The sequence below is a fragment of the Perognathus longimembris genome, chromosome 7, assembly GCF_023159225.1.
Source record: "Perognathus longimembris pacificus isolate PPM17 chromosome 7, ASM2315922v1, whole genome shotgun sequence".
NCBI classification, from domain to species: Eukaryota; Metazoa; Chordata; class Mammalia; order Rodentia; family Heteromyidae; genus Perognathus; species Perognathus longimembris.
This window is the reverse complement of record NC_063167.1, coordinates 72204372-72228372: the sequence shown is the minus strand read 5'-3', so window position 1 is coordinate 72228372 and position 24001 is coordinate 72204372. Positions and strand designations below refer to the sequence as shown.

Sequence of the window (24001 nt, the reverse complement as noted above, 5' to 3'; positions counted from 1 at the left end):
AACCAAAACTTTGATTTCCTTCTCTAGGTTAAGAAAGCTGTCAGGTGCCTTCTTTTCTCAGCTTTGGGTTTCCTCTCCAGGTAAGAAAGCAGTAAGCACCAGGAAGAAACCATGTTATTTTAGCTCCCCTTGTCTGGAGAGTGCTCAGCATTTAGCTGCGGCAATCTTTGGCATTCCTGTCTGGAACCAACCCTCACCTCACATGGCTTTCTTCCACCAGGTGTTTCCATCAGGTGTTTAGGGCTGGGCAGTCTGTGTCTGGGACAGCGGGGGTGGGGGTGGGGTGGAGAGAGCATTCCAATACATGTGCAGACCCTTTCTTCTGTGTGAAGTGCTGCTCCGTTTTGTGCTGCTTCTGGGTTTGAACTCATGGCATGAACGTTTTCCCTTAGCTTTTTTACTCAAAGCTGGTGTTCTACCACTTGAGCCAAGGTGCCATTAGTGGTTGATCATAGATGAGTCTTGTGGGTTTGCCTGCTGGGCTGGCTTCAGATTACAATCCTCAACTCTCAGGCTCCTAGATGACCAGCGTGAGTCATGGGTGGCAGCTCACTGCTTGTTTTGAGCCAGATGCTGAAATTTGTGGAGATGAGTCTGGTGAAGGCTGACTAGGCTTCTCTTTTCCTGAATAAGAAAACACCAACAACAAAAGCCTCAAAAGCAGGTGCATAAAGGCATTGGTAGTGGTATAATGCCAAGCACAGGGGACAACAATCAAAAGCAAAGATAAGAAAGAAACAGGCAGAACTTCCTCATCAGAAATCATTGGAGGAGGCATCCCCTGTGAGAACTCAGAGGTCCTTCTTTGCTGGGGGGTGGTGTGGGGGTTCTTTCTGTCTAGACGCTCCCCAGGGCACTGGCAAGGCCCTAAGGCCCCTGCTCTGAGCTCTGGTCCACTGTTTACTCTATAGGATGACAAATGATTAACCCCTGGAATCTTTTATTAGACCCCAGCTCTGGTCATGAGTTTAGCCTTTTGAACCCAGGCTGAAATTGTTTTTTCAGCCTCTGCCCCAACTGCAGTCCTTGCCTGGCCTCTAGCATGGACAGAGTTCCCTCTGCACAGTGTGGAGGTCAGGGGCCTGGGAAGCAGCCATGTCTCCCATCAGAGGTAAGGACCAGGACACAGGAAGGGAGCTGCAGCTGGAGGTGTGGAGGGGGGCTGCGCCTGGCCTGCTGCCAGTCCTGGTTGCTCTCAGGTGTCCCCCCCCCCCCCCCGCAGCTGGCCTCTGCTGCAGGCTGCGGGGGGGCGGGGATAGAGGGCTACTGGGTCCAGCCTCTGATCCTTCCCATCTGGGTGGTCTGGAGGAGGGTGGGGGCCAGGAAGCAGAATGTCTTGGGGAGCTACAAGGCAGCTGGATTCCCGTCTCCCCAGGAGACAGCCACCTGCAGCTTTTCCACATGTAACATGCATCTCCCTAAGTTACCTGTCAGGTAACTGGCAGGGAGACTTGTCCCATCTAAGCAGTGCAAGTGGCTTGGATGCATCCAAATGGGACACTGTCCCCAGCCAGGCCGGACTGGCTTGGTCTCCCCTCAGCAACTGGCTAGAAGGTGGAAGGGAAGTGCCAGGTACTGAATGCTTCCCAGTGACTAGGGCTTGCCACTAGTGCATCTCTCTGTTCTTACCCCCCACCCCCATGCTGGGTCTTGAACTCAGGACCTGGATGCTGTCCTTTAGCTTTTTTTCACTCAAGGTTTGTGCTTCTCTACCACTTAAGCTACACTTTCACTTCTGGCTTTTTGTGTAAAGAGTCCCATGGACTTTGCTGCCCAGGCTGGCTTTGAACCTCAGATCAGCCCTTTGAGAAGCTAGGATTGCAGGCATGAGTCACTAGCATCCAACTTAATGTGTATTTTTTTTAATCAAAAAGTTGGCTAAAGTTTCATAATTGAGTATCTCTATCATTGATTGTGTCTGTCTCTTAAGGTGCCAGTGGATTTTATAAACATTAATATGCTTCTAGTTCCTGCAAGATAAGTGGCAGCATTCCTTGTTTTTAATGGATTCAGAGCAAGGTCATGTAACTTGTATAAGGTCAAGTAGCTGACAAAGAGGAAAGAATTTACATCCTGGTCATTCTAGCCATAGAGCCTATTGCCCTACTACTTACTCATTATCCAACCACTGGCTAAGTTTTCTGCCTGAGAAAACATGTTGCTAGTTTCTACTTTGAGAATGAGTGGGAAGGGAGTTAGAACAAAATGTGCTTGAATAGCCACTGTCTGGATATCATTTCCCAAAATAAGTCTTCTAGATTGAAGCAATCACAACTCCTGCTCTTGTGTTTTGATAGCTCCTAAAATTTCTACAAGTTTTTATCAACATATTTATAAAAAAAAAAACAAACCACAAAAACCCACACACAGCCAAGTTAACAACAAAGGTAGCCTTTTGCCTGGTTAAATACACATTTATCGATGGGGGTTCATACCTGTAATCCTAGCTATTTAAGAGGCTGAGATCTGAGGACTAGTTCAAAGCCAGCCTGGGCAGACAAATCTGAGAGACTCTCATGTCCAGTTAACTAGCAGAAAGCTGGAAGTGGAATTGTAACTCAAGTGGTAGCGTGTTGGCCTTGAAAGGTAAAGGGAATATTCCCAGCACTTAATTCAAGACCTAGTATTGGTATGTTCATGTGCATGCACACACACACACAAATATGTTTATTGTGAAAAACAGACACACAAAGGAGGGAGGAGACTCCCAAATGACTAGAAGCTGTCTGGAAATGTGGGCTGGATCTGAACTGCCATCTCCTCTGAACTTATCAAGCTTTTAAAGTTGGAAACACCCTCCTTCATTGGGTTTTGGTTAAGATTAGATGTTAAAGATTGTAAATCAGTGGGGGCACTGTTGGCTCATATCTGCAGTCCAATCTATTCGGGGCTAAGTTGAGACATGGAAGATCAGAGGTTCAAGGCCAGCCCAGGCAGAAAAGTCTGCAGGATTCCTCCACAAGTTAATTAGTGAAATCCTAGACTGGAAGCATGGCTCAAAAGGTAGAGTGCCGGGCTGGGGATATGGCCTAGTGGCAAGAGTGCTTGCCTCTTATACATGAAGCCCTGGGTTCAATTCCCCAGCACCATATATACAGAAAATGGCCAGAAGTCGTGCTGTGGCTCAAGTGGCAAAGTGCTAGCCTTGAGCAAAAAGAAGCCAGGGACAGTGCTCAGGCCCTGAGTCCAAGCCCCAGGAATGGCAAAAAAAAAAAAAAAAAGTGCCAGCTATGAGCAAGAAAGCTCAGCCACTGTGAGGCCCGCAGTTCAAGCCCCAGTACCAGCACACCTACATGCACAATCTCTGTGTCTCTGTGTCTCTGTCTCTCCCTCTCTGTCTCTCTCTCTCTCTCTGTCTCTCTCTCTCTGCTCCTTGCTTTTCAGGCTGGAGTCAAACCTGCGGTCACCTCTGTACCATGCTAGGCAATAGCCACTTTAGTTCTAGGAGTTTCTGGTGGTATGCTTATTTGATTCCTTTATAGGTAAGAAGTTGGCTTTTTTAAAAAAATCTTTTTTTAAGGTGGTATTGGGATCTGAATTTAGGACCTAGTGCTTCTTAGGGAGGTGCTCTACCACTTGAGCTACACCCTCAGTTGTGATATGATGCTCTTGTCTGAGTCAGGTTGGCAGAAACCAATGATTAGTTCTATCCTTCCATGGTCCACCACCACTGACAAACCAACAGGCCATGTTTAAAAACCTATTTTAGCCTGTCTTCTCCCCCACCTGCAGGGACGTTCTATGTGCAGACTCAAGAAATAGGCTGTGGGGCTGGGGATATGGCCTAGTGGCAAGAGTGCCTGCCTCATATACATGAGGCCCTGGGTTCAATTCCCCAGCACCACATATACAGAAAAAAATGGCCAGAAGTGGCGCTGTGGCTCAAGTGGCAGAGTGCTAGCCTTGAGCAAAAAGAAGCCAGGGACAGTGCTCAGGCCCTGAGTCCAAGCCCCAGGACTGGCCAAAAAAAAAAAAAAAAGAAAAAAAAAAGAAAAAAGAAATAGGCTGTGACCTCTGGGAGGAAAAGCAATGCAAGGCAGAAGTGATGAGGAACAATAATCTGTTAAGGGACTTAGTTCTGAAAAGGTTAATGGCTTTAATGAAGATTTTCTCTTATCACCTATTTTTTTGTAACATCATTAATTTCTTGTTTATTATCTTGAGGTAGTAGTGCAAAAGGATTTCCACTCAACATGCCATTTGTAAGTCACCTGTTAGCCTTTTCTGTATGAAAGTTCCCAGTGTCTCTGGTGTGTGTGTTCCTGCTAGGATTTGTCTATAATTTGGATATTGCAAAATACATCATTAGAGCTCTTGAGATGGCTTCAAGAGAGTGGGCTCTCTGTATTCCTTCCTCTAGCCTCTTCACCTCTTCTGCCAGACCTGCTGGGGCTGGAACTGTTTTGTATTACCTGTCCCAGCTGCTCAGCAGATATTGCTGCAAAAGGCAGGTTGAGCTGGGTGCCAGTGGCTCACACCTGTAATCCCAGCTACTCAGGAGGCTGAGATCCGAGTACTGAAGTTCAAAGCCAGCTTGGCAGGAAAGTCTATGAAACTCTTATCTTCGAATTTACCACCCAAAAGCCAGAAGTAGAGCAGTGGCTCAAGTGGTAGAGTGAAAAAGCTAAGCAAGAACACAAGGCCCTGAGTTCAAGCCCCAGTATCAGTGCACGCGCGCACACACACACACTCAAGGAGGCTGATGGTGCTACTGATGACCTTATATAAGAAATTTTCATAGTGATGGTATGTCTGGTCCCTATCCCAGCTCTGTAAAGGCACTCATAATTATGTAAAAGATTTGCAAATTGTAATGAGGATTGTGGGGCAAGCTAATAAGAACAGTAAGGAAAGAATAGAACTTGAGACCGCAACATTAGTCATTGGGCTGTCTCTTTAGTTATGGTGTGTGTGTGTGTGTGTGTGTGTGTGTGTGTGTGTGTGTTGAAGTTAGAACTAAGGGCCTTGTGATTGCTAGCTTGCTTGCTTGTATCACTTGAACTACAACTCTACTTCCAGCATTTTGCTGGCTAATTGGAGATAAGAATCTTCATGGAGTTTTCTGCCTAGGTCAGCTTTGAACCAAGATCCTCTGGATCTCAGCCTCCTGAGTAGCTAGGATCACTGACGTGAGTCATTGGTGTCTGGTGTGTGTTTCTTTCTGAGCCTTAGGTTTTCTCAGCTGTAAACATGAGTGTTAACCTGTAAACCCTTAACAATGGACTGCCATTTCCCAGAAAGAAGCAGATCCAGCTTGGGTCTGGTGATGTCACATGACCTTACGATGAGGTCACCCTGTGCCTTCACATACCCTCTTTCACCCAGTTGAAAGTGACTTTAAATGGTACATGTGGTGAGGAGTGCATGTGCCATGTGCAGCTTGAATCTCTAGATATTTTATTGGATGTGGGAATCAGACATGATGAGGGCAGGCATCCAGGCTGATGTGGCCTTTCTGTGTTTTGTCTAGAGCAGGCACCCGTGGACACTTCCCTTGGCCTTTTCTTCTGGGGTGGAACAAGAAGATAATCAGGCTGTTGTGTGAACACCAGGACTCAGGGATCCACGGAATGGGCTCTGATTTTGAGAACTCTGAGGACAGGGAAGGAGACCTAGAAGAAAGAAGAATGGACTCTAATGCACAGGAAGCAGAAGAGAGAGGCCACCTAGAGCCAGAGATGGCCTCAAACCCACTGGATGAAGCTCTGAGAGGGAGCTCTCCCGAGGACGAACTAGTGCCCAATATCTGCAGAGGTAAGAGGCTGGAGTTTCTGTGGAATTTGCCCCACCCTCACTTACATCTAGCACCTCTAGAATTAGAACCAGGAGCAGCATCCTTTCAGGGGTAGCTCTCTAGAGGAGACCATTAGGTAGGGTTCTGTACCAACTTACCCTTCCTGAGCCTTTCTAGTGTTGGACTTCATAAAGGCTGTGTTGGTATGCACTTGCTCAGCAGGTTACACCAAAGAGAACTGCTATAAATGACCACTTGTAAAAACATCACAGCAGAGGAAATATTAGGGCCTGCCTTGCAGGTTGTTGGGAACATTAAATGAGGTGCCATGTACAAAGAATTAGCACAGTACTGGGCAAAGTATCTAGATGGGAAGTCATTTTCTCCTTCTATCAATGGTAAGTGACCCATGTAGGTTCCTGTGGCTGATTATCTCCCTGGTTATTTCTGACCTGCAAGAGTAAATGCTGGGCCAGAGTCTGCTTCCTTGTTTCCATCTTTGGGCATTCATTGCTTTATCCTGGCTTGGTGCATGCCCCTAGGGACAGAAATGAGTTGAAATACTTGATGGTCACAACTGTGGGGTTACATTCCTTTTTCCCAGGACCAAGTGCCAGACTCCCTGCTCCCTTCCCCCAAAGTACACACAAGCATGCAGCCTTCCATATGGCAGTGACTTCCTTGAGTGCCCTGGGCTTGAGAGAATAAACCAGCCAGGAATCAACAGATGTGTCCTGGACCCTAGCCTGGGCTCAGCCCTAGGCACTGAGCTTTCTTTCCCTCCCCTTGCCTGTCTGTCAATTCTTCATCTTGTCTGGGTTTAAATCGTGTCATCTTAAGCCTTTCCAGACTGACCAAATATATTTATCTTATATTTTTTAGTTATTATTTTTGTGCTGGTACTGGGGCTTGAACTCAGGGCCTTGCTTGGCTTTTTAACTCCTGGCTGACGCTCTATCCCTGAAGCCACAGCCCTGCCTGTTTTTATTTTTTTTTCGTAAGTTAGTTGGGAGAGAAGGGTCTCTCTCACAGGAAGTCTTCCTGCCTGTGCTGGCTTGGGTCCATGATCCTCAGATCTCAGCCTCCTGAGTAGCTAGGATTAGAGGCTTAAGCTTAAAAATGTTGTCCAAGGCCTGGTTAAGCCATGCACTCGTCGTTTTTGCTGTTTTGTAGATAGGCTGATCGTGTCTTTTGAGACCAGGGCCAGAAAAGGCAGTGGTACGGTCATAATATTCGTGTGTGTGTATATATATATATATGCAATCATATATATATATATATGAATAGAACCATGTAATGTGAGGGTATGGTTGGGGATAGGGGAGTCGACATGGCCCGTCTGGCTCGCTGGACGGCTGGAGGCACAGGGCTCCAAGGCTGTGCTGGGAGCCGAGGGAGGCCGGTGGAGAAGCCAGGGTCCCCGCCGGCGCTCTGTAACCCTTCTCTGCCGTCCTTTCTGTTGCAGAGGGGCCTTGTCCGGAAGACAGGGGCGCGGGCCGACGCTGCGTGGCGAACCCGAGGGTGCTCCGGGGACTGTGGAGGCCCGACTGCAGATCCCGGAGTCCCGGGGAGGAGGAGGAGGCACCGCAGGAGGAGGAGGAGGAGGAGGAGGCCCTGCAGGAAGATGAGGAGGAGCAGCGGGAGGACCAGCCGCCCCCTCCCGTCCTCCCATGGAGGCGCCAGCTTTCCCTGGGCAGCCGGCTTCGGGGCGACAAGCCGGCCCCGCGCCGCTTCCACCGGCCGCAGCTGCCCCTGGCCGTGGACCTCGGGGAGTTGGACAGCCTGGTGGCCAGCATCATGGACGCCCCCACCATCTGCCCGGACTGCGGGGAGAGCTTCAGCCCGGGTTCTGCCTTCGCGCAGCACCAGCGCGCGCACAGACTGGCAGAGGCGGCGGCGGGCCTGGGGCGGTTCGGCCTGGCGGGGGAGTGCGGCGCGGCGGCGGGCGTGGCCGGCGCGGCGGCGGGCGTGGCCGGCGCGGCGGTGGGCGTGGCCGCGGCGCCGGCGCGGGCGCGGCCCCCGCGGGAGAAGCCCTTCCGCTGCGGCGAGTGCGGAAAGGGCTTCAGCCGCAATACCTACCTGGCCAACCACCTGCGCCTGCACGCGGGCGAGCGGCCCAACCTGTGCGCCGACTGCGGCAAGAGCTTCAGCTGGCGCGCCGACCTGCTCAAGCACCGGCGGCTGCACACGGGCGAGAAGCCCTACCCGTGCCCCGAGTGCGGCCAGGCCTTCAGCCTCAGCTCGCACCTGCTGAGCCACCGGCGGGCGCACGCGGCGGGCACGGGCGCGGGCGCGGGCGCGGGCGCGGCGCCACGGCCCTTCGCCTGCGGCGAGTGCGGCAAGGGCTTCGCGCGCCGCTCGCACCTGGCCAACCACCAGCGCATCCACACCGGCGAGAAGCCGCACGGCTGCGGCGAGTGCGGCAAGCGCTTCAGCTGGCGCTCGGACCTGGTGAAGCACCAGCGCGTGCACACGGGCGAGAAGCCCTACATGTGCTCCGAGTGCGGGGAGACCTTCAGCGTCAGCTCGCACCTCTTCACGCACAAGCGCACGCACTCGGGAGAACGCCCCTACGTGTGCCGCGAGTGCGGCAAGGGCTTCGGCCGCAACTCGCACCTGGTCAACCACCTGCGCGTGCACACGGGCGAGAAGCCCTTCGGCTGCGGCCAGTGCCACAAGCGCTTCGGCGACTTCTCCACGCTCACGCAGCACCAGCGCACGCACACGGGCGAGAAGCCCTACGCCTGCGCCGAGTGCGGCAAGAGCTTCATCCAGAGCTCGCACCTCATCCGCCACCGCCGCATCCACACGGGCAACCGGCCGCACAAGTGCACCGCCTGCGGCAAGGCCTTCCGCTACAAGACGCACCTGGCGCAGCATCAGAAGCTGCACCTGTGCTAGGCGCGGGCCGGGAACCCTGCACGGACAAGTGGGGGGACGCCGGGCCCGGGGTTGCCTGGTCACGGACCCTGCACAAACAAGTGTGTGTGGGGGATGTATCTTGGAGGAGGCAGTTGTTTTGGGGTGCTATGTTGTGCCTACCTCCTTCTGGTGGATGCATTTCTGGGAGATGTGCGTGAGTCCACCCGTAACCCCATAGGTGCAGCCGGTACGGGAAGGAAGAGCGGGACTGCTGAGGCTCTTGAGGAATGGGATTGGGTGGGGAGCACAGAGGAGGAGGGCGGGCAGCAGAGCAGGGTGGTCGGCTACACTTTGTGGGGATCAGTGCAGAAGAAAGGTGTGGTTAGAGAACGATTCTCTCCTGTTTCCACCAGATGGCAAAACCCGTGTCCACCCTTACCCTCCCCCCCTCAGTGGAAGTGGGAGAACCTTTGTAATTCAGTATGAGGGGATACTTAGTATAAATTCCTCCTATCCCCTTGTCTGTGAGCCTCAAGTTAGCTGCTATTTCGATAAATCCAGGGGAAAACTGAGCAGAAACGCGCGCGCGCGTGCGCGTGCACACACACACATACACACACCTTTTAAGGGGTGACTCTGCTGCAAGTTAGAAAACCACTTGTAACCACTTCTCAGCTCCCTTGGTAAATGCTTCGTCTGGCTCCTTGAAAACACTTTTAGCTCCCTGCTGGGTCCAGGTTGGATGACCTGCCCCTTACCTCCGAAGTCAGCTGTGTGCCAGGCCCCCTTGTCAATGGGGGGAGGGGGACAAAACCATCTCCTTTCCCAGGTCAGCCTGATTGATGATGGGTGCATGGCCAGTGACCCCCAGACCATCAAGTGCTGCTTGGTCTTATGTGACAAATCCAGGAAGGCAAAGATGGCTTGTGGGATAAAAGGCCCCTTTGTCTCATTCGTCTCCGCTTTGCATGTGTGTACCCTGACCCCACTAACCCCCAACTCCAGCTATGTGAATGAGGGAATCTAGTCAAAGTAGGATTCACCGCCCCCATATGTGTAGAGGCATCATAGACAAATCAAGACTTTACACAGGAAGGCATAGTCAGGGAGAAGTGTAAATGCAAAATTGCCAAATAGCACAAGTAATTTATGTTTTCTAGTTGTTACATTGATGCCAAAATAGCACTTTCTCATTGCAAAGTGCTTTATGCTTTTTAATGATAGTTTCTCATGTCTTTGTGAGGTGAAACAGTATTATGACCTGTCTTAGGAAAGGCTTAGAGATAGTGCAGTGAGCTGCCCTAAAGGAAGGCTGAGGATTGTGAATAGATGTGTTTTCCAGCTCCTCTGCTAGGGAGACTTACCCATTAGGATTTATAGAATAAAATAGGGACACTGAATATTCTTATACTTGATGGAGAACTCAAACCTAGTCCAGGAGGGCCAAAGATGTCCTTATTGACAAAGCTGGCCTTTGTCACCTTACTCAACTGTCCTAGCTATGTTCCATTTCTAGTAGGGGGCTGTAGTTAGATGACTCTTGTATAGATTCCAGTTCCCTACACTGAAAATCCCTCTCCTAGGTTAGCCTCTAGAAGTTAGAGTTGTGGAAAGCACTGTTGTTTTCTGAACATTTCTTATACAGTATGATTAGTGGAAGCATTATCACAAATCCTTGGGCACCATTGAAAGGGGAAAACAGCTAAAAGATTATTCATACAGTTCTAAAACTATACGTTTCTGTGATTTTATTGCTATTAATTTGTATTTGATCATTTGTATTTTAGCAATAAACCTTTTGGGGATTATTGGAAAGCATGTTTTTGTTATAACAACACAATAATATAGAATTTGGGCTTGTATATTGCCTGTTGATCTTGTCCTCTTAATCAATTTATTGTTATTCACAAATGATGGTCCTGTTAGGGATACTTATTTTCTTTTTAGTTATGCAAGCAAAGTGTCCATTATTTATTCTGACTCTTGTCTGAATTCCAAGTATTCTAAGGACCTTCATAAGAACAATATAGCCAGTTTGTAGGGAGTCTTGTTCCTTTTTGTGTTTTCCCCCCTCCCCCCCCCCATTCATCTACCTCTGGCCTGGCAGTTTTAAGTTCTCACAAGTCTGTGCCTGTGAAATCTCATCCAACTTTTGGTTGCCCGTGATTGTTTTTCTACTTTACGGGTTATTTGGTCTTTACACATGGTCTAGCCAGCATCTCATGTGTGCCATTATCTGCAACTTTAGAGAGAAGGTTCAATGGGGAGTGGTTGGAGCATATGGAAAATAAAAGTATTGGAAATCATTGTACTTAATTTGCCTCTCTTGTTTTATCTTTCATCACAAGACACAGCTACTATCTCTGGTGAGCAAACACCTTAGCAGAAGAAAGCTGTTCACCTACCCACTCCCCACCCCAGGGTGTATTTCGAATGTGATTCCATTTTTTTCTTGCACCTCTTCAAGGAACATACTTGGATCTGGAGGTCGTTTGTTGTCTTCAGTCTTGGAATGATAGTTTTCTTTGGCAAATCCTATTGACTGTGGTTGGCCCTGAGAAATGTTCTTCTAAAGATTCCTGCCTCCAAATCATAATGCTGGAAGCAAGTGTACTGTTTGTTTCATTGGCAGTTTGATCAAGAGCAGGCTGCCCTTCTCTAAACAAAAACTGGAATGGTGTAAAGGCTAGTTTGATTAAATCTCCAGTCTGACTCTGAGGAAGAGGAGCAGCTACCCCTCTGAGCCATGTGTTCTCTGCAATCAAGAGGCCATACACATCTGAAGAAAAGTACAAGTTAATCTGTGTTCATAGACAATCTGAATTGCGTTTCTGAAATTTGTGCACATGTTTTTTCACTGTAATATTGTTTTACATCTGTTTGTAAAAATAGGGATTAACTTAATGATTTAAAGAGTAATGGATTTTGTGTGAATGTGCTTGTGTATGTGAGAGTTGCATTGTTTTGGGGTTCTGTTATTTAATAATGGTTCCTTGGACAGCCTCCTGGTGTTCAACAACCGATATAGAATATGTCTCATTAAATCCACATCAGTCTTTTACTATGTCCTTCTTTATTTGTTCCCCATTAAATGTCATTCAGGTCCATTTGTATGTTGTGGTAAAACAGGAGCTGGCTGCTTTTGTAGATAAGATTTACTTTTTCCTTCTCAGTCATGGGGCTTGAACTCTGGGCCTGGGCACAGCCTCTGAGCTCTTCAGGTCAAGGCTAGTGTTCTACCACTTGAGCCACAGTGCCACTTGTGGTTCTCAGGTGGTTAATTGAAGGTGTAAGAGTCTCATGAACTTTCCTGTCCAGGCTGGCTTTGAATTGCGATCCTCAGATCTCAGCCTCCTCAGTAGCTAGGATTACAGGGGTGAGCCACCAGTGCCCAGCTAATTGAGATTTTATGAGAATACAATTTGACTCACATAGGCATGTTTATGCATTATTGTTAATGGCAATCTCTGGGTGCATTGGCAGAGCTGAGTAGTTGGGGGTGAACACTTTTGGCTCAGCTTGATCCTATAAATTCCTATACACATTGCATGTAAGCCAGTGGCTGTGCCCTGAACTGTGTTTTCCTTGTTTCTTTATACAGACAAGCACTTGTGCCATCTGATGCAAAGACAGAGAGGAGGCAACACGCATCCAGACAGAGAAGGGTGGAGGGCCCACAGGTTGGGGCTGCTGACATTCTCCCTCCGGTCTTTGCTGCCCCCATGTGGTGACATGCACATCCCGTGCTGGGCCTGGAAGCAGGTGCTGGGCCTGTCACAGGCTTCAAGCACTAGTACTTTAAGTAGGGAAAAGTGGATATTGGCCAGAGCATTCTAAGGTCTTGGGATTCTTCATTTGAACACACCCTTCTTCCCTTTTTGTGCTCATTCCCTCTTTTCCCTTTGGAGACACTGAGAAATGTGAGAATTCCCTGTAAGAATTGTCCTAGACACTCCAGGAGGACTTTTACTAGGCTTGCCTAGGAGAGGGAAGGCCCTTCCCCCACTCCCCAGGGACACTCCCCCACCCCGGGTCTGGGAGATGTGCAGCCTCCCCAGAGATGGGCAAGTGCTGCCCCTCCACCTTGAACACCAGAGAAGGAACTCCAGTGCTCACATGCCGGGGGTGGGGGTGCGGTGGGGAGGTGGGGAATCCTCTCCACTCTGTGCCCAGTTCAAACCCCGGCTACCTCAATTTTTTTTTTCTGTCCTGTAGAGTGAATAGTCAAGCTAAACACTTGGTGTTAGTCCAAATAAACTGAATTAAAGATCTATAAATTGTGTCAGAATACACATACAAAATAAGGTTTTCATTGACTATTACAGTTCTGAAATTGGGCTGTTCTTGTATATCAGAGTGGTAGCCAGTGAGCTAAGCAGAAGCAGTGGCTTTGTAAACATGGGAGAGTTGTAGATATCAGAATTAGACAATAAATCTGGTTCCCCCCTTACCCCCTTACTGTTTAATAGACTTCCTTCTCACGCTGACCTTCCTTCTCTCACAATGACATGGGTTTGATAATGTGGACATTCTGTCTTGAAATTTTGGAGATCAGATAAAGGCCTGATGTTTAGCTTGGGGTGTGGAAATTTGAGATGAAAGAAAGACGTGCCTCCCCCGTTTAGTTTGATACCTAGCACAAACCAATGTGTCAGATTAACATAACTGAAAATAGTTGAGAAAGAAGAGATCTCAAGCCTGGGCGAGGCACCTATGCTGATGGGAAGACAGAAGAGGAAACAGCTTTTTCTTCCCCACACTGGATTGCCCACAGCTGCTTCATTTCAGAGGCTAAGGAGATAGAAGGATGAACAAAGAACTAATGAGACACAGGGAGATGGGGAGATGGAGGATGGAGGTGAAGAGAGGCAGATGAATCTGGCGGTAGAGGCAGATTTCTAAATTTCATGACCTGTGCTATTTAACTATTGGTGAGACTTCAATCATGTTTCTCTTTACCCAGAATCCATAGGGTGTTTCCATTCTGTGGACTGGATGGAGAAAGTTCAAAATTAAGAATATCCAAAACCATGGCACTCAAATATGCAGTTGTTTTCTAGAATCTTCAAGAACATTGATTTTGGAGGTGGTATGTAGGAGAATCCTGGTCAGGACCATTAGTTAACATGAGTGATTTCCCACTGAGCAGGACTGGCAGCAGGGGTGGGGTAGGGGAGGGAAGGGGGGAGGGGTAACTGGACTGAGCCAAGCCTCTGCCAGGAAGCATTACCTAGTGTTGCAATGTTCTCTGTCCCATGGCAAACCAGTACTCCAGGCAGGAATGGGAAGATGAGGGCTTTGCTAACACATCCCCATTAAGCCTGTCTTGCAAGTCCAGTCATGGAGATGGATACAAGTTTCCTCACCCATGACACAAGGACAGCAGCCCCAGCCCCCTGATCTGGTGGATGAAATGTGAGTCCCTGTGCCTGTCTTCTAGTCCATGCCTGAAATGTCAGTCTGTGCTTCTGGAGCCATCACCACTCCCCGCTCCAGGCTGCTTTTCGGACTGACTTGCAGAGGACTGCGCTGGGTGAGGAAAGGAAGGCAGGGGAATGTGTAAACAGAAGCTCTCCCCCACACTAGGCACTGTATGTATCTATTGCTCTTTCATTTATTTTCATTAGGAATGGGAGTTTTCCAAAGAACAGAAGTGCTCTAGCCTTTGAACAGGAAAAAAGGAACTAAGAATCTAAGCTCCAAGTAACAAGAGACCCCAAGTGGCTCAAAGCAGCTCAGCAGCTCCTCTGTCTGCTGGGGTGCAGGGACTGTGGGTGAGGCTCAGCAGCTCCTCTGCTGAGGTTTAGGGCAGGAGGCTTCTAGGTGGATCCCAGGTTGGGAAGGCTCCTGGTGGCTGGCTGAAGACGAGCCTAGTTGGCCCTTGTGTCAAAGGGAAGAGTGGATGAGGGCTTGTGCCCCACGTCCTTTCTGGAGGTGACCAGGTGGAGATGGCTACAAACATCCCTGACAACACTCAGGCCAACACCTGTCACCACATCACTGAGCTTTTGACTTCAGTGTCCCCTTGTGCTGCTTCACAAGTGAACCAACCCATTCTGTGGTTTTCTGCTTGGCTTCCTCCCAGGAGAAGCGGGGCTCATACCCAAGATGCCTCTGGGCTTTCTTGTAGGAGTAGGTGTACGCGCTGTTTGAGACTACCAGTAAATGTCGGGTAAAGGGGGGTCGGTATGTGTAGATGGGGCTCAGCAGGAAGCTCACTGCTTCCAGCAGGAAGGCAAGCCAGTACATCAGGAAGAGAGGAGGGCTGGGCCTGGAGTCGCGGCGGAGGCCCCATTCTTTGCACAGGGTATCATTTAAGTCATCATAGCTTTGGGGAGGTGTGTCATCTGATATGTAGTAGAACTGCCCCTGGATGCTTGGTGCCTTCTTGGGATCCCTCAGGCCTCTGCAGGCCAGAATGTGGGCCCAGGCCACATTGCCCACATAGACTGGGTTGACCAGAGAGAAGGGACCTATTTTTGCTAGGATTCCATTGTTCTTGAGAGCACTATTTACTATATTAGAAATAAATTTGCATTCATCTCCATAGATTAATGGAGGCCTTAAGGCACAAGTATGCAAGGTGCCGCCATCTTTAAGAATGCACCCATTGGCTGCCAACACAGCCTTCTCAGCCAACTTTTTGCTGTATGGGTATGGTTCAGTCCACCTGTATTCATGGTTCTCTTCCTCCTGGCCATTCTGGATGATCTCCTTGTAGGAGTTGGGCCCAGATACTGTAGTTGAACTGGTGTAGATGAAGATTGGCACACTAGCTTGGACACAGGTATCCAACAGAAGCTGGGTACCTGCCAGTGGAGAGCACAGTGTCAGCGCTGAGGAATACCCAAGGCTATCCGCAGTGGTTACAGGCTCAGGTTTACCTCCATCTTTGCCTAGGTGTATTCTAGAGACGAGTGTATTCTCTCCTTTTCTTAAAGTACTAGTACAAAGTTTTATTTTAATAAAAATTTCATATGTAACTGCACTTCTTTATATGATTTTTAACTATTTGGTAAGTATGAACTGATAGGTACATTTCTGTGAAGCTTCCTGCAATTTTTGTGTACATTTTCCAAGAATACTCATTCATTCTAAGTATCAATTTCTTGAATCTGGATATCTATTACTCATTTATTATGTTGTCTACAGGTTTCTTCATAGAAGAGAAATCCTTGATTTGCTATAATCTGACTCCTAGTTTTGCTTTGTACTTACCTTATTGAAATTTCGGTTAACACATGCTTTCCTCTTTCCTGTTACAAATATATTCCGTTCATTTTTTAACAAAGAACTGTGTTGTTTATGTAAAACATTTGCAAACTTGGAAACTACTTTTGTATGTAATAAGAGATAGAGATCCTACTTCATTTTTCATATTTAAGGCTACAAATTTGCCATCACTTATACTGAATACCTTTCACTACTTATTTGATCTTATCACAGTTTCTTCTTCTCTTCTTCTTCTCCTCTTCTTCCTCCTCTTCCTCTTCTTCCTCTTCTTCCTCCTCCTTCCCCCTCTCCCCCTTCTCTCCCTCCCCCTCCCCCTCCTCCTCTTCCTTCTCCTCCCCCTTCCTTTTGTTGTGCTGGTCCTGGGGCTTGAACTCAAAGGTCTCAGAGATTGTCTGCTGAGACTGGCTTTGAAGAACCATGATTTGCCAACCTGAGCCTCCTGAGTAGCTATTAGTATAGGCATGAGCCACCAGTACCTGGCTACAAATTCTTTTTTTTTTTTTTTTTAAGTAAAACTTGAGAATCAGGAAGATAATTCAGCTGACTTTTTTGTGTGTGTGTGCACCAGTCCTGGGATGAGTGTCTGGGATGAGTGTATTCTTCATTCCTGACTCAGATCTGCCAAGCTACAGGAAAAATTCATAAATTAAGAGTGGCTGATGTTGTTGTTGTTGTTTTTTGCCAGTCCTGGGGCTTGAACTCAGGGCCTGAGCACTGTCCTTGGCTTCTTTTTGCTCAAGTTAGCACTCTGCCAACTTGAGCCACAGCACCACTTCTGGCCTTTTCTATATATGTGGTGCTGAGGAATTGAACCTAGGGCGTCATGTATACAAGGCAAGCACTCTTGCCACTAGGCCATATTCCCAGCCCTGATATTTGGTTTTTGTTAGCAGTTATTTCTAGGCCCCTGTCTGTGTGTGTGTGTGTGTGTGTGTGTGTGTGTGTGTGTGTGTGTGTGTGTACGTACATGGTAGTACTTGAGAAAGAATTTTTTTTTATACTGTGATTAAAGCTATAGACTATGCATAGTAGAAAGGTCTTTATCACTGAGCTTTATCCTTAGCCTTAGTGAACTCCCTTATAAAGGGGAATGGGGTTATTAGCTTGTATTTTGCCAATACTACTCTTTGGTTTTGGGGTATAGCACAGTGGCAAAGTACACATACCATATGCATTGAGGTTCAGGTTTGATTTACAGGACTGGAAAAATAGACAAAAAAATTGACCTTTTTCATTTCAGTAAAGCCAGATCTGAGATTCAGAAAGCCATTTTCTCAAGGACAGTGGAGCAATCATGTAACTTCTCCTACACAATTGTATATGAACAGTAGGTCGTGTTTTGATTTACTTGTTTACTTTATGGTTTCCTATGAGGCCAAGGTTTTCTGGAACTCAAAATCCTCCTTTTTCAGCCTTCTTCATGCTGTGCTAACAAGTGTAAGCCTAGCTGTTGACATACAGACAGTTCTAAGTGTGGCCATTTTTCTCGTTGCGGTGAGGATCAGTAAAAATGGTCACAAAGACCATTTCTAGTCACTGAGCAAATCCTCTCTTTCTGTGACTTGTTCTGTATGAAGCCACTACCAATTCTTTCTCTGTGTTTATCTGGTTAAGAATAGTATAAGTGCCGGCACCAGTGGTTCATGCCTGTAATCCTAGCTACTCAGGAGGCTGAGATATGAAGATCATGGTTCAAAGCCAGCCTGGACAGGAATGTCTGTGAGTCTTCATCTCCAATTAATTACCTGAAGACTGGAAGTGGCACTGTGACTCAAAGTGGTAGAGCATTAGCCTTGAGCTGAAGAGCTCAGGGACAGCACCTAGGCCCAGAGTTCACACCCCCCTACCCCCCCCCCCAAAAAAAAAGAACAGTAGAGGTAATAAACACTTGTTCTTACTTTTTTTTTTCTTTTAGCAGTACTAGAATTTAAAATCAGGGCCTTACCCTTAATCCAGTGGTACTTTACCACTTGAGCCACACCTTCAGTTCAGTTTTTTGCTGGTTATTTTATGTCTGGAGTCTCATTGACTTTTCTGTCCCTGCTGGCCTTGAACTGTGGTCCTCTGGACCTTGACCTCTTAAGCAGAATGTTCTTTCTACTTTGCATTCTGGGTTTCAATTGAGTCTGGTTGAGAACTGAGGAGTAGAATAGATTTAGTCCTAGGAGTTCCTCTTGGCAGCACACAGCACATTTCCTGAAGGCTATAGGGTGATATAGAATACCCTCCCTTGAAGAAGGAGGAAATGTCCAGGGCCAAGGATCATTTTTGTTTAGTTATTTTTTAAAAGAGTGTTTGATTCTTTTGGGAGAAACTCACTTACAAATCACTAGTAGTGGAGTAAGTATGAGCTCAAATTGGAGACATGTGTCTGTCATTATGAATTTTTTTTCTAAACCTGTGACAAAATGTTAGTAAACAAGTGTTTCTGACATGCGACTTTCATTTCCCTATTTGTCTTTGGGAGGGATGTGGGTGCTTAGGAGGCCGGGACTTGTTAGGAGAAGCTGAGCTGCCTAGCGTTGAGCACTAAGGTGACTAGGAGGTGTGAAACTAGGTAAGGTCTTTGAGATGCTGCTGGAGACCCCACCTCCCCCTCACCCCCTGCACAGTACCTTTGAGGTTGACGTCTATGATGGTCTTTCTGGGAATGACGCCAGTGACATCAATCAGAGCAGCAGTATGGATGACAACAGATACTCCCTGGCAGGCCCTCCTCAGACACTGGGCATCCAGAATGTCTCCTTCCAGCACCGTCACCTTGACCTTGGTCTGCAGCTCTGTGGGAGCAGGAGAATGGGCACTGGGCAGCTTTCTGGGTGGGCATGAAGCCTAAAGATAGGATGACCCTTACCTAGGCTTTCAGGTGCAGTCCTGGAGGGGACTTGTTGGGAGGAGGTAGCACATTAAATAAGAGGAACAATGTTGGGGATTCAGCTTTGGCCTTGAGGGGGAAGGGCAAGGAGAGCTATCCCGAGACGCTGCCCTTCCTCCAGCCCTGGGGCAGTGTGGAAGCAAGCCACACTTCTCTGGGTCCAGAAGCAGAAGGGGTGGCTTTGTGACCAGCCCCCCAACTTCTCGCCAGCTAGCACATGTGCTCCCCTTTTTGCGGGCTTTGCCCGGAGGGCGGTACTATGGGAGGGCGTCCTGGGGAGCCGCTCTTGGACTGACAAGCTCGCCTGCCTATCGCCAGCTCCTGGTCTATCACCCCTTTCCTTGTCATCTCTCCTGGTATAAGTTGTTAGCCCCTTCCTTTATTAAACCAGATTGCTCTTGAAGCTTTCTCTGAGACTCCGAGTGCGCCTGGCTTCCTTCGTGGGTAAGGAGGGAGAAAAGGGGATCTCGTTTGGCTATGTGTACCTGAGGCCTACCCTAACTCCCCCACTCCACCCTGGCCTGCCTGCAAGTTGGGCAGCCAGGGGAAAGGGTGAGAAAGGGAGCACAGATAAGAGAGTAAGGCTAGCATCTCTGCGCCAGTGGAGGCAAACCTAGCCCGGCAGAACAACAAAGCGATTATTGGAAGATTATTGGAAGATATCAAAAGCATCCACTTGCCAAAAAGGAATCTTAACAGTAAGACCTTCTCTGTGTCTTGAATATAATTTTTAAGGAGTGCTGTGGAGAGTTCATCACATTCATTGCAAAGAGTAGAGAGATTATGGAGACTTGGCTGTAAGAGGAAGAAGTTAGAATTTAGTTCTATAGGGAATGAATGCTCATTGTGGATTTGGAGTTGAGTGAGAAACAGAGGCAGAACTGTCTTTTTGGGGGCACATCTTTTAAGTGCTTCTTTGAGTTGACTAGAGTACATTTTTAAGAAATGCTATAGGGCTGGGAATGTGGCTTAGTGGTAGAGTGCTTGCCTTGCATGCATGAAGCCCTGGGTTTAATTCCTCAGTACCACATAAACAGAAAAAAGCTGGAAGTGGCCCTGTGGCTTAGGTGGTAGAGTGTTAGTCTTGAGTGAAAAGAAGCTCAGGAACAGTGCTCAGGCCCTGAGTTCAAGCCCCAGGACTGGCAAAAAAAAAATGCTAGTTTATAGCATACTGTTTAAGTATTGAAATATTTTCTGTGAACAATTTTTAACTTTCAAATAACAGGTTATTTAATTAAATATACAAAATTTGAAGTCCCAAGTACAGCATGGAGTCTGAATCTATTTGTACTTCTTTCTGTATGGTTATATATATTATTGCTTGAAGCTTATGACTTTTTAAAAATGCCAGTCCTTGGACTTGAACTCAGGAACTGGGTGCTGTCCCTGAGGGTTTTTTTCCTTTATTGTCAAAGTGTGATACAGAGGGGTTACAGGTTCATATGAAAGGCAGTGAGTAAATTTCTTGTTCTACTTGTTACCTCCTCCCTTGCCCCTCCTCCTTCTCCCCTTCCCCCAAAAGTTGTGCAGTTGGTTTACACCAAATGGTTTTGTAAGTGAGGGTTTTTTTAAAAAAAAATTGTTGTTGTTGTTTGTTTTGTTCAAGGCTAGCATTCTACCTCTTGAGCCACAACTCCACTTCAAGTTTTTTTGAGTGGTTAATTGGAAATAAGAATTCCATAGACTTTTTCTTCCCAAACTGGCTTCAAATTGGGATCCTCAAACTTAGCCTCTTAAGTAGCTAGGATTACAGTTACAGTGACCGGTGCCTGGCAAGGCTTATGATCTTTGATGGCATAATTATAATAGGAGTATCTTTGACAGATATCAAAACATTTTTTAAGCCAGGCACTCAAGTCTGTAATCGTAGTTACTTGGGAGGCTGAGATATGAGAATACCAGTTTGAAGCCAGCCTGGGCAGAAAAGTCTATGAGACTCTTATATCCAAAAAACCAGCCAAAAGCTGGAAGTAGAAGTATGTTTCAAGTGCTAGAGCTGTAGCTTGGAGCTAAAAAGCAAAAGGACAGTGGCCAGGCCCTGGTATCAAGCCCCAGTACTTGAGACAGAATAAAAGGAAACAACAGGGGCTGGGAATGTGGCCTAGTGGTAGAGTGCTTGCCTCATGTACAAGCACTCATGGGTTCGATTCCTCAGCACCACATTAAAAAGGCCAGAAGTGGCACTGTGGCTCAAATGGTAGAGTGCTAGCCTTGAGCAAAAAGAAGCCAGGGACAGTGCTCAGGCCCTGAGTCCAAGCCCCAGGACTGGCCAAAAAAAAAAGAAGAGAATAACACAAAGGAGTTTTTCTTGGTTACACTACACATTTTACCAGGAAATTCACAGTACATTTTTTTTGGTCCAATATTGATCAGAAGAAAAATTTAATATAGTTGGAGAGAGGATATTTTTAAAGTTTTAAAAATAAGATGAGCTTTTGGGCTGGGGATATAGCCTAGTGGCAAGAGTGCCTGCCTCATATACACGAGGCCCTAGGTTCGATTCCCCAGCACCACATATACAGAAAATGGCCAGAAGCGGCGCTGTGGCTCAAGTGGCAGAGTGCTAGCCTTGAGCGGGAAGAAGCCAGGGACAGTTCTCAGGCCCTGAGTCCAAGGCCCAGGACTGGCCAAAAAAATAAAAATAAAAAAAAATAAGATGAGCTTTAAAATACTTTTTCAAGGTGATATAGTCATCTGTAGTCACACCTAAATGCACACTTGACTTCATTAGTCTCTGCTATTTGGGTCTTGTGTGCCTATTTAGAAATTGTCAGATATAATTTTTGTTTTTTAAAAACATTTCAGGTAACTTACTTGAGAAAATCATGATCCTATCATTTTTTGTGCTTTATGTCTATATATATATATTTGTTTTATTCAATAATGGGCATATTTAACCCAAAGTTAAACTTTTGGATTGCTTTATAAACTCCACAAGTTAAGTCATTTTGGTCTAGAGCTAGCATTGAGATTTCCTGAGTCATCAAGGAAACTGAAGAGGTAGAAATTAAGCTATACTACAATAAATGTACTATTAATTCATGTTCAAAAGTTGCATAAGAAATCAGATGAATTGTACTTTATATCATCAGTCATTATTCTAATATTAAATGATTATTCGAGACATATTGAGGCAGGATAGATAAGAACTAGATGACCCAAGAATCAGAAAATATGCAAAGTCAGAAAGAAAATCAGGTTAAGAAAGAAAGACCAAGGATTTTTAGAGCATGCAGATTAAATTAAGTATTTTAAACAAACACATATAGACATTCTTTCTATCATACCCCTTTCTTTTAGATATTAAGTTGTCCTTGACTGACTTACTTAAAAAAATTTAAATATATATATTTAAACATACTTCTTTTTTTTTGCTCAAGGATAGCACTCTGCCATTTGAGCCACAGTGCCACTTCTGGCTGCTTTCTGTATATGTGGGGCTGGGGAATTGAACCCAGAGATTCATGTATACAAGGATTCATGTATGCAAGCACTCTTTGCCACTATGCCATATCCCCAGCCCCCCAATACTCTCTTATATGGACTTACATCCCTGCAAGTCCTTTTCCTGTCGTTTGTTTTTCAGATGGGGTCTTGCTTCCCGGCCTGACTTCAGACTGTAATCTTTGTATTTCTGCTTACCATAGCAGATAGCTAATACAGGTTCACACCACCATATCTGTTGGTAGAGTTCCATTTGCCTAACCTCTCTTGGACTTTCTACCCCATCCAATCCTTTTGCAAATTTTATGTCCCTTTCCATTTTTTCAGTATTCTAAATTCTAACATGAAGCTCTAGTAAATGGCGAAGATTTTAACTGTTGACTTAAGATTTGCAGAACCCAGAGCACCTGGTGGGCTTATGTAAAGCCACATCTTCATTTTTCATTCTTTCTAAAAGAACTGCAGGCCCTATCCCAAGAAAATTGAAGGAGGTTAGCCAGAGGAATTACCTTGGATGAGGAAAACCTCCTTAGCCTCTGTAATAAAACCCTCTTCGACCTCTGAGATCCACATTTACCCCGAACCCCACAAGATAACCCTGTGGGGTTAATAACTCCTCTCTCTCCTCTAGATGACACTTCTTAGCTCCTGATTATTGGCTTTTGGGAGACAAGTAGCCACACCTTTATCTGCTAACCCTTTTGACCAAACTAGGTCTACACACCCAGAGCCCTTGACCCCAGAAAAGAGACAGCCATATTCAGAGATACACAGGAAGAAAAGGAGAGGGAATGAAGAATCGCTGATAGTCAATCCCAGGGCCAAGTGATGGGACTGTCTCCTGAGCTCTGCTCTCCATTTCTTCGATGGCTTGAGGATTAGCGCCTTTTCTCTGTGAGCCTCGCTGTCAGATGAGTGGGCCCTGCTTCCTACACTGTGCACAGGGTCCTCAAGGATCTGGGATGAAGCATGTAGGAAAGCTCTGTCAATCTGGCTGCTGAATGTGCATCAGGGGCTCAGAACCTGGTCTCCAAACATCAGTTCATAGCTGACTTTCTGGTACCATCTTTGACTTCTCCTAATGGGCTGAGCTGCTGGAGGAGCCTTGCAACTTTTTTCCCCCCCTTTCTTTCTTTTTTTAAAAAAAACTAGACTAGAAACCCTTCCCTCATACCCAGGCTTTATGGTAGAGCCAAATACTCAATCCTGCAGCTTACTTACTAGATAACAGCTCCTTGTTTTCTGGTCTCAGGATTCTGAAGATGGCCCTGATCTCCTGTAGCTCCTTTTCTTCTGCCAACAAGCAGAGGATCCTCTGCCCCAGAAACCCTCCTGCTCCTGTCACCAGGCATTTCCACCCAGTCATGGCCAGAGCAGAAGCAGAACACGGCAGGACGCAGGTTCCACCACCTTGAGAGGATTAGAAAGCACCTAGTGAGCACAGACTTTTAGTTACAAGTGGTAATGGGATGGAGGGAAAAACCCACAGGAACCATTTATCCCCTTATAAATCATGGTATAATCATGTCTGTGCTCTAAAATTATGTGAGGAGTTTATCCTCGGAATAGCACAGAATTGATTCTCTAGTGGCTATAGTTAGGTGGCCTCTCGCCTAGTTAAATTCTAACAGGCACTGGTGTGTAATCCTAGCTACTCAGGAGGCTGAGATCTGAAGATCACTGTTTAAAGCCAGCCAAGCCCAGGCAAGAGAGTCTATCAGACTTTTACCTCCAATTAACTGCCAAAAAGTCTTGAGCAGAAAAAAGTAAGGGACAATGCTCTGGCCCTGAGTTTGAGCCCCTGTACTAACACATACACAAATTAATTAATTAATATAAGAAAATGTTAACAA

General features: G+C 46.8%; 2 protein-coding genes across 7 annotated transcripts; one reads left to right on the top strand and one right to left on the bottom strand.

Annotated features, from left to right (window-relative positions):
- Nucleotides 1-418: 418 nt before the first annotated feature.
- Nucleotides 419-11657, top strand: Znf697 (zinc finger protein 697). Of its 6 annotated transcripts, none has more exons than XM_048351873.1 (4): nt 419-1111; nt 3424-3482; nt 5471-5754; nt 7200-11657. In XM_048351873.1, the coding sequence occupies exons 3-4, from the start codon at nt 5571-5573 to the stop codon at nt 8633-8635; spliced, it is 1620 nt and encodes a 539-aa protein (XP_048207830.1). In that variant the 5' UTR covers nt 419-1111; nt 3424-3482; nt 5471-5570; the 3' UTR covers nt 8636-11657. The 6 variants fall into 6 exon arrangements, 5 of the variants coding, with proteins under 5 accessions (XP_048207830.1, XP_048207831.1, XP_048207829.1 ...); XM_048351874.1 differs by lacking the exon at nt 3424-3482 and adding an exon at nt 1931-1981; XM_048351872.1 differs by lacking the exon at nt 3424-3482.
- Nucleotides 11658-14356: 2699 nt separating this feature from the next.
- On the bottom strand, nt 14357-23783 carry LOC125355483 (3 beta-hydroxysteroid dehydrogenase/Delta 5-->4-isomerase type 1-like). The gene is made up of 3 exons (XM_048351883.1): nt 23370-23783; nt 18445-18609; nt 14357-15405 (listed from the first exon to the last, which is right to left on the bottom strand). Exons 1-3 carry the CDS (start codon nt 23512-23514, stop codon nt 14594-14596), a joined length of 1122 nt encoding a protein of 373 aa, XP_048207840.1. The 5' UTR covers nt 23515-23783; the 3' UTR covers nt 14357-14593.
- Between the last annotated feature and the right edge of the window lie 218 nt (nt 23784-24001).

Coding starts and splice junctions, on each gene's coding strand:
- Znf697 (XM_048351870.1), top strand. CDS start 5,445: ATGTGGCCTTTCTGTGTTTTGTCTAGAGCAGGCACCCGTGGACACTTC. Junction 5,755..7,199: donor AGTGCCCAATATCTGCAGAG/GTAAGAGGCTGG, acceptor TTTCTGTTGCAG/AGGGGCCTTGTCCGGAAGAC.
- LOC125355483 (XM_048351883.1), bottom strand. CDS start 23,514: ATGACTGGGTGGAAATGCCTGGTGACAGGAGCAGGAGGGTTTCTGGGG. Junction 18,610..23,369: donor AAACAAGGAGCTGTTATCTA/GTAAGTAAGCTG, acceptor CTGCTCCCACAG/AGCTGCAGACCAAGGTCAAG. Junction 15,406..18,444: donor CATAGACGTCAACCTCAAAG/GTACTGTGCAGG, acceptor CTCCACTGGCAG/GTACCCAGCTTCTGTTGGAT.